This window comes from Thalassophryne amazonica, chromosome 2 (assembly GCF_902500255.1).
Source record: "Thalassophryne amazonica chromosome 2, fThaAma1.1, whole genome shotgun sequence".
NCBI lineage: Eukaryota > Metazoa > Chordata > Actinopteri > Batrachoidiformes > Batrachoididae > Thalassophryne > Thalassophryne amazonica.
Window position 1 is genome coordinate 57,546,861 of NC_047104.1, and position 17,144 is coordinate 57,564,004.

Below are 17,144 nucleotides of genomic sequence, written 5' to 3' on the forward strand. Positions count from 1 at the left end.
TCACAAAAAATTTCACTTTGGCTTGTCAGCTTGACTGCTTTCTGATTTTTCCTAAAATCAAAATAATTTGTCCTTGACTGACCATCAGCCACTGCAAACTGGGTCAAACCTATTTGAGTTATTCTGCTCAGAAAGGTGTGGATAGACAGACACAGAACCAAAGGCACCAACACAGGGGTATTGTGAATTTAAAAAAAAATCTGATATCCCAACATGAGTGCAAATCTTCCTATAAAACCATCCACTGCAATTGCGATAACAACAATGTGCAACTGTGTGAATACATTAAACTGCAAAAATGCATCGATACTCCAGTAAGTGTGATAATGGGATGTAGCGCTGTGACGTTTTTCATAGTGCGGTACTTACAGGCATTGTCTGTCCACCGTGTAAGCTGTTGATGGCAGCCTGCGCTTCTGCGTGGCTGGAGAACTTGACAAAGGCACAGCCTGTAGACACACAAAAAGAGACAAATAAAGAAGGGAGGCACACACCATCAGGCATCAAATCTGTGAGGGAAAAACACCATCTCTTACAACGGTTTTCCTCTTATCTAGTTTGTAAATATATTCTGCCATTTGTGTGTTCAGTGCATAACTCTGAATAAATCAGTCTAATTGTAGTGAAGGCAGTAGCTGTGTGGAACATCCTGTCCCTGGCCCATTTCTAATTCCGCCCCCTCCACAGTGCAGCACATTGCCAAAGCATTTACTACCATGACTTGTTTGTGATTATTAATCTGTTTAATATTTACACTTTGTGATTTGTGTGCAGCCGCTCATGAAAGAGATTATGAAGACAAAGGCACAGTATTATAATCTGTCTATCTAACCAAATCTCTGTTTGCATATAATTTCAAATGGGGGAGGGTGGTGCTTTGCTCGGAGGGGCCCTTAAATTACCTTAAAGAATGACTTAATTTTTTGTTGTTTTTACAATGTTAATTATGTTAAATTGTTGTTAGCGAGCAAGCCCCCGAGTGCTCTACTCACTTTTGACTACTGCATCATGCAAGAGATGTGCTTATTTTCTCTGCATTCATACGTAAATATGTAGATATCAGTAGAGCACCCGCAGCAAAGCTTGACATCAACACAAAACTCTATTTCCCCAACCTTCAACAGTGTTAAAAATTACGCATTAAATTTACTTCATGTAGATATGTCAACCGCCCCCACAATACTTAGTTATTTAATTGGAAAACATAATGTGCAATTCATTGAAACAATTTGTTATAATTTGCTCTTCCAATTTAAACAATCCATTTTTGTGGGACTGGCTGAAATTAGGTAAATTTAACATTTTATTTCCTAACCCACCTTGACACTTTGATCCCCGCACTGCCTCGCAGTCCGTCGTGCCAATGCGACCCATTTTGTCCCGCTTGATGCCTGTTTCTGTTTTTTTTTTTTCTCTCTGTTTGAGGTGCGGCTCTATCCAGAGATGGTGTCCAGTGTGGTGTCTGTTTCTGAAACCCTCCTGTCTTGTGCACTGGTAACATTTCCTGTGTATTCATTTTGTGAATTGTTTTGTAATTTGTGTCGGTAGCATGGCCCAAGCAGAGGGTCACCCCTTTGAGTCTGGTCTGCTTGAGGTTTCTTCCTCAGAGGGAGTTTTTCCTTACCACTGTCACCTGTGTGCTTGCTCTGGGGGTTGGTAATGCTGCATGTTATGAATGTCATATTTGCGTCATTCTTGGCACATTCCTGACATTCTTAACATGACTTAACGCACCTGAATAGGTTTCGTAATAGTGCGTGTTGGTGTGTGATATTCATGATTTTCGTGGAGCATGTTTTTGGCTCTCAAAAAATCTTTCATGAATGTCATGCACCACCCTCATTTCGCCTCATGTCATGGAGGTCACAACTGAGCGTGTCAATCAGTCTTGATTAGTGGTGATCCTTAATAGAGCGTGACAGTGTTCTTCTCTGACGTGCGCACAATTAAACCCTGCTGCACCGCATTCAGTTTCATTGCTGCAGTATGCTGAAGGAGGACAGTGATGCCAAGTCAGCTAAAAGTTTCATTCCAGTGCTCCTCAGTGTGCTCCTGCAGGTGTTCCACCTGCTCCATGTGCCTGACATTTGGGAAAACGAGCAAGACGAGAGCCGTGTAGAGCCACACATCTGGCTTTCTCCATCTCCTGCTCCTCTCTGCACCACTCTATGGCAACTAAGCATGCAATCACAAAGTTCTTCTGCTGTGGCTTTTGAGGAACAAACTGGAACAATCTGAATTGTTCAGCAATTGACGGTTGGATGAATATGGGTGTGTGTGGAGACAATTTGCCTGATTCGCAACATGATAGAACTTAATGATGTGCTGTTACGCATGATAGTGCACAGCAGCACACAACAACGTGGAAACTTATTCTTGACCATGCATAATGGTTCCTTATAATTCTCCAGCAACACGTGCCATTAATTGTAATGCCTGGTAACAGGTTGCAGCAGTTCCTGAGGACACCTGACGCCTCTGCCCCGAATCATCACATTCGTGATCAGCGGCCAAGAATGTATACTTTGTGGCATTCGTGTCTTGTCATCGTTATGTGTAAACGCAGCTTAAGGTTAGACCTTACTTGTGTGAAGTGCCTCCAGTGGTGGGCACAGCTAACCAAAACGTTAGCTTCAATAACAGCTAATCAGCTAACTGAAAAGTTATCTTTTATGAAGCTAAACTGATAAACCACCCAAAAAATTATCAGAAGCTACAGCTAACCGATAATTTTCAGTGTTGTCTCCGGAACACTTGCAACTACTACCAAGCTGATTTTGCGTTTTATCACCATGATCGCTTCTGGTAGCATCAAGGGCGACCACAAACCCAAACAACGAGTCAGCACTTCTGTCTTTGTAAGCCCTGCCCACTTCTGGAAGCTCCTGTTTACTACCTATTTTGCAGCAGTGAAGCAGTTGAGAGGAGCTAAGCTCAACTCTACACACAGAAAACAAGTCATTATTCCTTAACAGAATATAGCAGTGCCACCGTGAGGCAGAGATCTTAGAAAATAAATCAGTTTTGACTCATGGTTTTGATTTAGAAATCAAATTAATCCGGACAGAATAACTCCATTAATGTCAATTCTGTCATTTGTACAAAGTTAAAATATAACACATATCTTTAAATTTTACATAATGCACTAATTCTGAAGGTTTGTAACAAATATAGACAGCACTGATTGGTTGACTCATTCATTCTATGTAAAAACCAACATGTTAATGTGAGGTGTGTGTTGGTGTTTACATATAAATGTGCTTTTTGTAAAATACGCCTTTTTTTCCTTGTAAAAAAAACGGAGCCATTTGCAAAAGCCAAAAGTCAAATTGTGATTAGACAACCATCTGATACAACTGGGGTCAAAATAAATAGAACACTGCCATCTACTGGCGCCCAGACACTCAGACCCTAACCCATAAATCCTTTGCACGCCAGAGAGTTGCTGTGGTTTAAACAGCACAGAGAGAAAACACGACAATTGTAAATGAACATTATACAACCAAAATGTACATTTTTATTTCTTTTCATCAGCTGCAGCAAGAAAGCTGCAACAACTCTGTGGCGCACAAAGGATTATGAGACATCTCAATACTTAGGTTGAATACTGCCATGAACACTACTGGCCAGTAGATGGCAGTAGAGACCATGAAAACTGGCCAAAACAAATATTCCAAATAAATAATCAATGTCTGCTATGTTTAAGGTTCATGGAATTTAATAAACGCAAACTGAATTTCAGACATCTTATATATATTACTCTGGAACAAAGATGACAGACAGTGTGTGACATAAGCAGGATGTTAAAACAGGAAGTGATCGCAGCTCGCAATGATTCCAATTGAAATTCATGGAGAAGCAACCTGGGCTTCTTCTGGCATTTTTACATAAAACAAACACAATAACAACACCTATAAACCCAGAGAATACATTTTTTAGTTTTAGGCACAATATACAAAGGGTTTAATGCTGTTGTCTGTGTGGAGCCTGATCAGAGCCTCTCAAATGCATTTCTGAATGTACTGTATAATAAATGTTATTGTGCTGTTTTGCACCTGTCTTAACGTAACCCTGAGAATTTAATTTTGTTTTAGCACTCTGGGGTCAGTCTGAACTGGGAGCGAAGAGCTGGATGTACTTGTTACTGATAGCACGACTTTGTTTTCGTAGCCACTAACGACTGGGAGTGAAGCATGCTGGGATCATTCTGAACTGGGAGTGAAGAACTGCTTTTATTATATCTTTGAAATAACTTTCAGATGCCTGTTGATTAAAGAAATTATGTGCGCCAGGGAGGTTGAGTTGGCCACTCACCCTCCCTTCGCGGACACACTAGAAAGAGGGAGTAGAACCATGCTTCAACAGAGTCTGCTGCGGGTTAACGTACGAACGCCCAGCCGGTTGACAGGCGCACTCTGCTGAAGGTGTTGGCTCTCCACCTTAAAGGCGTCACGGTAAGAGAAAAATGCGCTGCAACCACTTGTGTTTGATGTAACTGCTTTTGTGGGGAATAAATATACGCCTTTTTATTCTAGCAAAATGCAGTCTGTGTGATCATTTCTGTGTGCCGATCTGACCGAACCTTGTGTTTCAAAACATTTTTGGCGTTGTCGGCAGGATACGGTTACGCTCAGACTACACACAGAAATGTCTTGCTTTAGATTGGGAAAGAGAGATGCGGAGGTGGCATCTCAGCAGGAGTCTTGCTTTAGATTGGGAAAGAGAGATGCGGAGGTGGCATCTCAGCAGGAAGAAGTGGTCCCGGGGTGGGATGGGATCACTTTTAAGGAAATAGGCCAGCTTCTACGGCGACGTGGGGGACGCCCTGGGCCGTGGACTGGAGCGATTCCCACCGCGACTCCGCCAGTTTTATGTGAAATGTTAAAACGGGTGGAGGTTAAAGAGAAAGCTCCGTTGGGAGGTATTCATGAAATGATGTGGATTTGTGCAGAAGCCTGGAAAGAGCGGGTTTTAACTTTAGATACAGTCCGCTCATCAGAATGTGCTAAATCACAAAAGGTGACAAGATTAGAACAACAAGTGAAGCAATTGGAAATTCAAGCCGAAGAAATAGACGGTGTACCAACTTCCTTCTTGGCTGAAAAATGTAAACAAAAAGGATTGAAAGTGACTTGTGTGTCAGGGATGCGCCCTGATATGTTTGAATTGGCCTCATTGTTGAAAGAAATTGTGCAGGGAGAAAAAGGAGTGAAACCTAGTGCCCCTCCCCTACAGGAGGAGGAGGAGGAGGACTCTGATGATGATCAGCTGCAAATAGCTGCAGTCCGGAAAGGAAAGAAAGACAAAAAGAAGGGGAAAAATAAAGAAAGGCGTTCTTGGAGCTTTGACCCTTGCGAGGAAGATTAGGATGATGGTCAAACTCTTGTGGCCCGCCGAGAATTAAAACAATGGTTCACAAGTGATATTAGACCCCATGTGTGATTGGAAATATTTTGGAAAAAATCAGTTCAAGTCACCTCGGCTTTAGTGGACACAGGAGCGGAGGCCTCATTGATTCATGGAAATCCAGAGAAAATGAAGGGACCTACAGTTCCCTTAACTGGATTAGGCGGACAATTGGTGTATGGAAAAAATATATCGATACCGCTTAAAATTGGAAATATGCCAATTAAAGTGTACACTGTAATAGTGACTCCAATTAATGAATGGATAATTGGCATGGATATTTTAGCTGGAATGACTTTGCATTTAGAACAGGGTAAATTTCAATTTGGGATAGCAAACATAAGAATGATTCTGGTGGGAAAAGTAAAAATGAAACCTTTTCCCATTCCAGAGGCTACATGTGTGATTAATCAGAAACAATATCGTATTCCTGGAGGACAAGCAGAAATTACTGCAACCATAAAAGACTACTTGGAGGCAGGAGTTTTGAAACCAGTGACAACAAAATGGAATAATCCATTGTGGCCAGTCCGTAAATCGGATGGTACATGGAGAATGACTGTAGACTTTAGAGGTCTAAATAAACATACACCGGCTTTGACTTCAGCTGTACCTGATGCTGTGAGTATAATTGAACGAGTGCAACATCATAGTGGTACGTGGTATGCTGTTATAGATTTGGCCAATGCATTCTTTACCATACCAATCCCAGAGGATAGGATGGAACAGTTTGCATTTACGTGGGAAGGACGGCAATATACATTCACAAGATTGCCACAAGGATATTTACACAGTCCCACTATTTGTCATAGAGTGGTGGCGGAGCATTTGGAACAGTTCCAGGTTCCAATGAGAATGATGATCTCACATTACATTGATGACATTATGCTTCAAGAAGATACAGAAGCAGAAGTAGTGGAATATCTACCGAAATTAGTGACTCATATGAAATCATTTGGCTGGGAAATTAATCCAGCAAAGATTCAGGGACCAGCTCAAACAGTGAAATTCTTAGGTTGGAATAAAGGAGAGAGGGAAATCACACAGGAAGCTAAAGAGAGAATAGCTAACTTTCCAGTACCTCACAGTAAGACAGATGCACAACGATATATTGGTTTATTTGGATTTTGGAGACATCATATTCCACATTTAGGACAGATTTTGCAGCCTTTATATCGATGCACTAGAAAAAAAGAAGAGTTTGTATGGGGAGAGGAACAACAGTGCTCATTTGATATGGCAAAGGAAGCCATACAACAAGCTGTGTCCTTAGGAAAAATGCAATCAGGACCAGTAGAACTTCAAGTGTCTGCTCTAAATGATTATGCTAATTGGAGCTTATGGCAAAAACAAAACAGGATACGAAAACCTTTAGGATTCTGGTCGAGAAAACTCCCGGACGCAGGTATGCGTTATACACCTTTTGAAAAACAGCTTTTAGCATGCTATTGGGCGTTGATTGAAACTGAATCACAAACGGTGGGACATGAAGTAATGATGAGGACACAGATACCTATTCTCTCATGGGTGATGAGTAATCCCACCACTCACCGAATAGGGACAGCTCAGGAGGCTAGTGTGATCAAATGGAAATGGTATGTGTCAGAGCGTGTAAAACCAGGTGAAAAAGGGGTGTCATTGCTGCATGAACAAGTAGCTGATGCTCCTGAGGAAGATGAGGAACCTTTTGAAGTTCAACCATTGGAGGAATTTCCTGTTAAAGCAGGAAAAAGGTGGGATGATTTGTCAGATGATGAGAAAAGTCGAGCATGGTTTACTGATGGTTCCTGTCAATATCAAGCAGGAAAAAGGCGATGGAAAGCAGGAGCTTTTAACCCACAATTAGGTCAGTCTCTGGAAGAATTAGGAGAAGGAAAAAGCAGTCAGTGGGCGGAGTTGAAGGCCGTGCATATGGTGGTCATGCAGGGAGGACCACAGGGCCTCCATATTTATACAGACTCATGGTCAGTGACCCAAGGACTACTTACCTGGATGCCTACATGGCATGCCACTAATTGGAAAATACATTCTAAAGAAGTTTGGGGAAGAGAATTGTGGGAAGACATATGGGAAATTGGACAGCATGTACATTACAAACCATTCATGCAGAGGCTCAAAGGGAAAGATTTCAGCGAATAGTTACTACAGGGAGCTATCATGATTGGAGAAGGATTTGGAACATTAGCAACACCTTATGGTTAAAGCTACATCCAGAATATACACAATGTAATGAAACAGTATGTACTGGGTATTGGACCCAGTACAATGTGACACAACCAAAGGTTGTTTGTAAATATCAAGTGTTACCTGTGATAACGGCTAATGGTTATTGGTTCTTGCATATGGATGGAGAGTGGTTAGAACCAAAAACTAATACAACTTTTGATACCAAAATGTGTGACAAAACAGATAAAGGTATGGCCTGTGTGCTGCAAACGGGATATGCCAATCCATGTCTAACCGACTCAGAGGTTGTACTTTGTGACTGGACTAGGGAAACACCAAGAGAAATGTTGTGGCAGATCGGCCCACATGCTCTGTGTGTTGCAACAATGAAAAATAATTCACAAGTACCTTCGGTTCCGTTTACTGGCTGCCTGAACAATGTGCACTTATGGCATTGGGGAGACCGGACGTATCGTTTGACTAATTATTCTGTATCAAGTCGGCTGACTTCGGTACAATGGGATGTATTGCATTCCCCATGGAGTCTTTCCCTGGAGCGTTTCAAATGCGCATTGGAACAATCTACGGAAATTCAGCAATTAATAGAGTCACATACGTCCAACATCTCCAGTCTCATGGTGTCTACATTGATAGCTAGTGACCGGGTAAAACATGTGGCAAAATTAGTACAGCAAGCATCAGCACATCATTGGTGGGATATCTTTTCAGGGATGTCTGTCACTGCCAGGAGTACCTTAGTGCCACCTTTGATACTATTAATTATAGCAATATGTGTGATGACTTTTTGTAACACTTTTACATGTATCTATGTTATACGTTTAAGGCGAGAGGTGGAATGGGTAATATTTCAACGAATGCGATGAAATTGACACTGTTAATTCATGACAGGTATAATCACGACTATATTACTCAAAATTTTGTTTGTGAATCACTAGAAGAAATGTGGGAAATGCTATGGCAGGACATAATCGTTGGAATAGGCTGGAGCCCAGCCTTACCTGAATCTGTTGCTGGTTACATAAATTGACTGGTGCAAAACACCAAGAGTGGAATGTATAATAAATGTTATTGTGCTGTTTTGCACCTGTCTTAACGTAACCCTGAGAATTTAATTTTGTTTTAGCACTCTGGGGTCAGTCTGAACTGGGAGCGAAGAGCTGGATGTACTTGTTACTGATAGCACGACTTTGTTTTCGTAGCCACTAACGACTGGGAGTGAAGCATGCTGGGATCATTCTGAACTGGGAGTGAAGAACTGCTTTTATTATATCTTTGAAATAACTTTCAGATGCCTGTTGATTAAAGAAATTATGTGCGCCAGGGAGGTTGAGTTGGCCACTCACCCTCCCTTCGCGGACACACTAGAAAAGAGGGAGTAGAACCATGCTTCAACAGAGTCTGCTGCGGGTTAACGTACGAACGCCCAGCCGGTTGACAGGCGCACTCTGCTGAAGGTGTTGGCTCTCCACCTTAAAGGCGTCACGGTAAGAGAAAAATGCGCTGCAACCACTTGTGTTTGATGTAACTGCTTTTGTGGGGAATAAATATACGCCTTTTTATTCTAGCAAAATGCAGTCTGTGTGATCATTTCTGTGTGCCGATCTGACCGAACCTTGTGTTTCAAAACATGTACTAAGATTACCCATAATGCACTGGACACAGCATGTCCACACTAAAACCTTCAAAATTAGTGCATTACTTTAAAACTAAAACATATATCTGATATTGTCACTTTATAAAAGTTCAGACGTTAATTTAAATGACTTGTCCAAAATTAATTTGGTTAAAATTTTAACCATAAATTAAAACTGTATGCCTCTGGATGACTTGGGTGATATTGCCAGCCAATCAGTATGGATCAAAAGAAATAAATATTTATTTATTTTTTTATTTATTTTTTTTGCTTTCTTTTGTTTCTGTGACCAGTTCTCCTTTGTCTGCATAGAATAGATGGGTTTCTCCTGGAACTAGCTCTCCTCTGTTTGCAGAGGATAGAATTGTACATCTACTACAAAACATTTAATGGATAGACCTTCGATATCAGATTTCAGAAATGTTTGTAGCTGTTAAGCTTTGTTCACCATGCCTGCAAAAATATGTTAGCGGTCTAAAATTATCAGACCAAAATTGATCGGAAGATAATTAGTCCGCTGATGGTTTTCAAAATGATTTGAAAAGCTAATCTGATAATAAAAACATTGGCTTTGATAATTAGCAGTTAGCGGATTAGCAGAACTGTGCACACCATTGAGCGCCTTGAGGCAACTTTGTTGTGATTTGGAGCTATATAAATGAAAATAAATGGAAATTAAATTGAAATTGATAAGACTGAAATGATGGTTCTTGGTCCAGCGAGGCATCACCATAAATTTGATCAGCTAGCACTTAGCTTGGGTTCGTGTGTTGTACATCATATGGACAAAGTGAAGAATCTTGGGGTAATTTTTGATCCTACTTTGTCTTTTGATCTCCACATCAGAGACATCACAAGGACTGCTTTCTTCCATCTGTGAAATATAGTGAAGATTCACTCCTTCTTGTCAATGGCTGATGCTGAGACCCTGATGCATTTGTTTCTTCTTGACTGGATTATAGAAATGTCCTATTTTCATGATTACTGCAGTCCAGCATTAGGGGTCTCCAACTCTAATGAAGCAGGAAATTTGACCACATTACACCCATTCTGGTGTCTCTTCACTGGCTGCCTGTTTCTGTGAGAGCAGATTTTAAGATTCTCCTACTAGTTTCTAAAATTGTTCACGGACTGGCACCTCTCTACCTGGCTGACTTAATAAAACCCTATGTTCCAGCCCAGGCCTTGCGCTCACAGGATGCAGGGCTATTTTGTGTTCCTAGGGTGAATAAAAAGTCTGCGGGGCAACAAGCTTTCTCTTATTGGGGCCCCTTTCTGTGGAACAGTCTTCTAGCATTTATAAAGCAGTCAGATTCTGTGGACACTTTTAAAGCCAGACTGAAGACATGCATAATGCTTGAAGACAAGCATAATTGTTACTATGCTTTTTAATGTTATTTTTTATTTATTTTAATATTTATATTCCGTTTACTCTTTTAATTGTGTCTTTTAATTGTGCTTTTAATCTTTTAATTTATTTTAATTTGTTTTTGGGTTGTTTGTGTGAAGAGCCTTGGGGCAACGGTGTCGTGAGTTGGCACTCTACAAACTGAATAAATTGAATTGAACTGAAATTGAAATTGATGCCACACTATATAAAGTAATCATTTTGTAGCCAATGACACATTTGCTCTCAGCATTTGGTTGATGAACCCATCTCTCATCGCTCCCAGAATCCCAGAATGTTTTACCAATCCATTACAATGTATATATATACGAGGTCTATTAGAAAAGTATCCGACATTATTTTTTCAAAAACCATATGGATTTGAATCACGTGTGATTACATCAGACATGCTTGAACCCTCGTGGGCATGCGAGAGTTTTTTCACGCCTGTCGGTTACGTCATTCGCCTGTGGGCAGTCTTTGAGTGAGGAGTGGCCCACCCTCTCATCGATTTTTTCATTGTTTAGGAATGGCTCAGAGACTGCTGCTTTGTTTGATCAAACTTTTTTCAAAACTGTAAGGCACAACTGAGTGGACACCATTCGATAAATTCAGCTGGTTTTCGGTAAAAATTTTAACGGCTGATGAGAGATTTTGGTCTGGTAGTGTCACCGTAAGGACAGCCCACGGTGCCTGACGGCGATCTGCGCTCCGAGGCGGCGTCGTCTTGCCGTTTCAAGTTGAAAACGTCCACATTTCAGGCTCTGTTGACCCAGGAAGTTGTCAGAGAACAGAGAACTTTCAGAAGAAGTCGGCATGAGGAGTTTATTCGGACATTCCATTGTTAACGGACATTTTGTAATGAAAGAACGTGCGGGCAGAGTCGCATGTTGGGCCGGACCCGACCGCGGGGGGTCACGACAGGAAAAACACCTCAGTTGGAAACCTTAACGGGCAAGTTGGAACATGCCCAAGCTGTTAAACAATTTCTCAGTTACTCACTTGTTGAAAGCCATCAAAAGCCGCCTGAATTTTACAAATGGTTTTCAACACGGAGGTGTTTTTCCTGTCGCGGCGCACGCAAATTCGCCGAGTCATTTCCGTGATGACTCGGCAAATTTGCGCGCACGTCTTTCATTAAAAAATGTCCTTAAACAGTGGAATGTCCGCATAAAGTCCTCATGCCAGCCTGTTCTGAATCTTCTCTGTTCTCTCACGACGTCCTGGGTGAATTAAGCCTTAAATTAGAATGTTTTCAGGTCGAAACAGGCCGACGACGGTGACTGGAAGCGCTGCGCGACGCCCTGCTCCGTGGGAAGTCCTTACAGCGACAGAAACACCCCATAATCTCTCATCAGCCGTTAAACGTTTCACCGAAAACCAGCTTAATTTCTCGAATAGTGTCCACTTGGATATTCCTCACAGGTCCAGAAAAAATTTTGATAAAGCAACGCGCGCCGTCTCGAGCAGCGTGTGAAACAAAGGAATTCAGCCGAGAGGGCGGGACCACATCTCACTCAAGGCCTGCCCACAGGGAAATGACGTCACCGACATGCGTGAAAAAAACTCACGCATGCGCACGAGGGTTCAAGCATGACTGGTGTAATCGCACGTCTTTCAAATCCATATAGTTTTTTTAAAAAATAAAAAGGTAGCATAGTTTTCTAATAGACCTCGTATATATACTCAACAAAAATATAAACGCAACACTTTTGGTTTTGCTCCCATTTTGTATGAGATGAACTCAAAGATCTAAAACTTTTTCCACATACACAATATCACCATTTCCCTCAAATATTGTTCACAAACCAGTCTAAATCTGTGATAGTGAGCACTTCTCCTTTGCTGAGATAATCCATCCCACATCACAGGTGTGCCATATCAAGATGCTGATTAGACACCATGATTAGTGCACAGGTGTGCCTTAGACTGCCCACAATAAAAGGCCACTCTGAAAGGTGCAGTTTTATCACACAGCACAATGCCACAGATGTCGCAAGATTTGAGGGAGCGTGCAATTGGCATGCTGACAGCAGGAATGTCAACTAGAGCTGTTGCTCGTGTATTGAATGTTCATTTCTCTACCATAAGCCGTCTCCAAAGGCGTTTCAGAGAATTTGGCAGTACATCCAACCAGCCTCACAACCGCAGACCATGTGTAACCACACCAGCCCAGGACCTCTACATCCAGTATGTTCACCTCCAAGATCGTCTGAGACCAGCCACTCGGACAGCTGCTGAAACAATCGGTTTGCATAACCAAATCATTTTTGCACAAACTGTCAGAAACCGTCTCAGGGAAGCTCATCTGCATGCTCGTCGTCCTCATCGGGGTCTCGACCTGACTCCAGTTCGTCGTCGTAACCGACTTGAGTGGGCAAATGCTCACATTTGCTGGCGTTTGTCACGTTGGAGATGTGTTCTCTTCACGGATGAATCCCGGTTCACACTGTTCAGGGCAGATGGCAGACAGCGTGTGTGGTGTCGTGTGGGTGAGCGGTTTTCTGATGTCAATGTTGTGGATCGAGTGGCCCATGGTGGCGGTGGGGTTATGGTATGGGCAGGCGTCTGTTATGGACGAAGAACACAGGTGCATTTTATTGATGGCATTTTGAATGCACAGAGATACCGTGACGAGATCCTGAGGCCCATTGTTGTGCCATACATCCAAGAACATCACCTCATGTTGCAGCAGGATAATGCACGGCCCCATGTTGCAAGGATCTGTACACAATGCTTGGAAGCTGAAAATGTCCCAGTTCTTGCATGGCCGGCATACTCACCGGACATGTCACCCATTGAGCATGTTTGGGATGCTCTGGACCGGCGTATACGACAGCGTGTACCAGTTCCTGCCAATATCCAGCAACTTTGCACAGCCATTGGACCAACATTCCACAGGCCACAATTGACAACCTGATCAACTCTATGCAAAGGAGATGTGTTGCACTGCATGAGGCAAATGGTGGTCACACCAGATACTGACTGGTATCCCCCCTCCAATAAAACAAAACTGTACCTTTCAGAGTGGCCTTTTATTGTGGGCAGTCTAAGGCACACCTGTGCACTAATCATGGTGTCTAATCAGCATCTTGATATGGCACACCTGTTAGGTGGGATGGATTATCTCAGCAAAGGAGAAGTGCTCACTATCACTGATTTAGACTGGTTTGTGAACAATATTTGAGGGAAATGGTGATATTGTGTATGTGGAAAAAGTTTTAGATCTTTGAATTCATCTCATACAAAATGGGAGCAAAACCAAAAGTGTTGCGTTTATATTTTGTTGAGTTTATATATATATATATATATATATATATATATATATATATATATATATATATATATATATATATATATATATATATATATACACACAAACAGTAGCTTTTTCATTCCTTCTTATGAGTTAGATAATGTATCTGTAAAATTATTATAGATGTAACATCTCGTCATAATCGTATAGATGCCCTGCGCGCAATGACATGCATTGACACGCATTGTTTTTGAATAGGTTGCACAACATTTAAGATTAGATCATGAAATTAATATATGCCAGAAGTTTTGAATATTTCAAAAAACAAATTTGGTCACTTGCACGCAGCCGCATACAGTTCATGTGCAGTTTACAACAACAGCATAGAAGATTGCGTGCCAGTGCGGGAATCAAATTCGTGCAAGTGTCAAGGCACCTTTACAATGAAACTGCATAGTGTGGTTGCGAATGCATTCTTGCATTTCATAGTTACTTATGACATATATTACAAGCCGTGGTGGGCACAGCTAACCCACTAATTCGTGGATTAGTTTTTTGAGCTAACTTTGAAAATTTGTAGCAAACCAATTAGCTTCCACAATGTTTTGTTTTACAAAGTTATCTTTTATGTTTTCATAGACTGGGCTGAGTTTGGTCTTGTGATAGGCCAAGATATAATTTTGTGGAACTGATTTCTCCAAACCTCAACATGTTGTGAATGTGCAAAAAAGTCACAGAGCTGGCCATATAGGTCTTCAGACCCTGACATACCAACAACCATAATGTAGGATGTTCCCAATATTTTTGTTAGCATTTGAACATGTAGATTTGTGTTGCGTGAAGTATGCATCGATTACTCCTGTCCTTCCTAAAGTGGTATTTAAAAAAAAGGATTAAAAAACTGGATTGATTACAAGGCTTGATTGCTAACAATGTTTTAACATGACTAGAGTGGTAAAAAGTGAACATGTCTTTTATACGTATGTGAACCTCAACATATAAAGTTGGGCAAGAGAACTGGAATCATTCTGAAGTATTGCTGAACATGTTAGGTAAAGACAAGACAATAAGTCTAATCCTTTTTTACTGAGCTTCAGAGATGGGTCACAGCATGGCAAGTTCAGGAAGCCAATTTATTTCTTCTCCAGCTTATAACTCCCAACTGAAATCTATCAGGTGCCTCTTTTACCACTGGGTGATGTTTAGGCGCCAATACCAGCCCGAACCATCGGCCTTCCGTGCAGGTCAATGCTTGGACCACTGAGCCATCATGCCCCTTTTAATGTATTCGCTAACACAATTACGCACAATCTGTGTTTTGAAGGCTTATGATAGTGATAAGTGACTACATGTATATTAGCGTGTAGATAAGAAAAAGCACCAAGGTGCTATAAAGATAATCCTAATGAAGTGAAATACTATGCAACTGAAATGTGGTAATTTTCAAAAACCCATAAAAATGAAGAGGAGCTATTTCTCTAAACTTTATGATCACCATAAAGTGTTGTACCTTATTAGCTCCTATTCTTATCCATGCCTTCAGGTAGCTCATGTGTTAAATCAAGAGATACCTAATTAACAAAACCATGGATTAATTCGGGCCCCCTTTTTCATTACCGAAGAGCACGTGGGGGAAGGAGCTGGGGGTGGGGAATAAGATGTGCATTTCTTGCCTTTCTGAAATGTATTTAAACATTTACACGTTCATTTGCATTGATTCATCACCCATTCCTGTAGGAATGGGGTTAATTTGCTGTTTTTTGAACCATCATTGGGATGTTAGAGGTAGGATTCAGAGATTTTGGGGTTCTGGCAATGATTTTGCTGCTACACAGTCAAACAATTGAATAAATCTCTCAACAAAATGAAAAACATGGAACTGAGAGACAAGTGCACAATCAATGGAGGACAATTTCCACAATTACCATTCAAAGTGTAGCCTGGCCACAATAAATGGCAGGCACTTGCAAATGTTGCATTTAAAAATGAGACGTGCTGTAAAGGGCATCTGGGTTTATTTTGGCTTTATTTTTGTTGTTGTGCTGTCAAATGCCCTCCAAGCTGCTTCAGCATACCATCAGATATGTCAAAAAGCCGTTGATACATCGCAGTACTCATGCACTCTTTCACTTCAACTGAATGCCCCTCTAGGAAGAGGCAGGTGAGGTCTTCGTGATTCACCAGATTGTGTCTTTTTTGTTTTTTTTTTATATCTCTAGGTTTGAAAAAACAAATCATTCAACACTTTTGTAGTTGAAATAATCAGTGCCAGTTTGTTCTGACATGAATTTAGGGCAGGATGACTTTCGGGTTGTTCATTTTACAAACAGTTCACCAACAATGTGATCAGATATTGTACCAGGGTCGCAGCAACCCCAGAGGCTTTAACTGTAAAGTCATGTCAAAAATATAATGTCCTGGATATCCTCCCTTCAAAAAACAGTGCTGCAATCTTGTTTATCCTGACATAAAAAAAAGTAGAGAGAGAGAGAGACAAAAAGAGCCTCATCAAAAGATCTGGAAGTGCTACAGTGTCATAAATTGTAATGCACATTTCAGCTTTTGAATGTGATGACTCAGAATGAGTTTGGAGTAAAGAAAGAAAGAGATTGTATAGCTTTCCAGTGAGAGGATCTGGGCTGGCTTTTGAATTCCCATGGTAATAATATGTATGCATGAATTCCATCCCGCTGGATGGGTGACATTTATAACACAACTTAATTATAGACCTAAAAGCCATCGCTCTATTATTCCTGACAATTCAGGGCTCTATTCAACTCTGGCAGCAAGTGTTGCACTTTGAAAGTACTTTGAGGAGACGCGCCATAGAGAGATGGATGTTAAACTTCTCAGCCTTTTTATTGGGTGAAGAAGGGCGCTGAAAAGCCTCTCAGTAGCATAAATTTACATCAACACGGGACAAAGCCTCCATCACGGAACAGATAGCACTGTCAATTTCAAGGTCTGTCTCATTCAAATTAAGGGAACCTCATCCTGTATGAGGCGGCGGGCAAAATAATTTGCCGTAACACGACGTAATGATTGCACTGTGAGTGATGGGATAGTCCACGTATGTATAAGACCTTTGTCTTTGGAATCAGCTTCATGCAGTCACGTCCATAAATGGCTGGGCAGTGGTTCAATGTTTGTAATTTTTGCTTCTGTATACTTCAAAAATGTAACTGAAATGAAACAATTAAGGTGTGTTTGTAGTACCGACAGTTTACTTTAATTCAAGGGGTATAACAAAAATTTTGCATGAACCGTTTAGGCAG

At 41.2% G+C, this 17,144-nt stretch overlaps 1 protein-coding gene across 1 annotated transcript in view; it reads right to left on the reverse strand.

Annotated features, from left to right (window-relative positions):
* The window catches only part of si:dkey-205h23.2 (CUGBP Elav-like family member 4), a 540,050-nt gene that overhangs the window by 141,118 nt on the left and 381,788 nt on the right, over positions 1–17,144 (reverse strand). Inside the window, exon 5 of the mRNA XM_034186416.1 lies at positions 370–449. Within this exon, the coding sequence (XP_034042307.1) occupies positions 370–449 (80 nt within the window). The remainder of the gene's footprint in view (positions 1–369; positions 450–17,144) is intronic.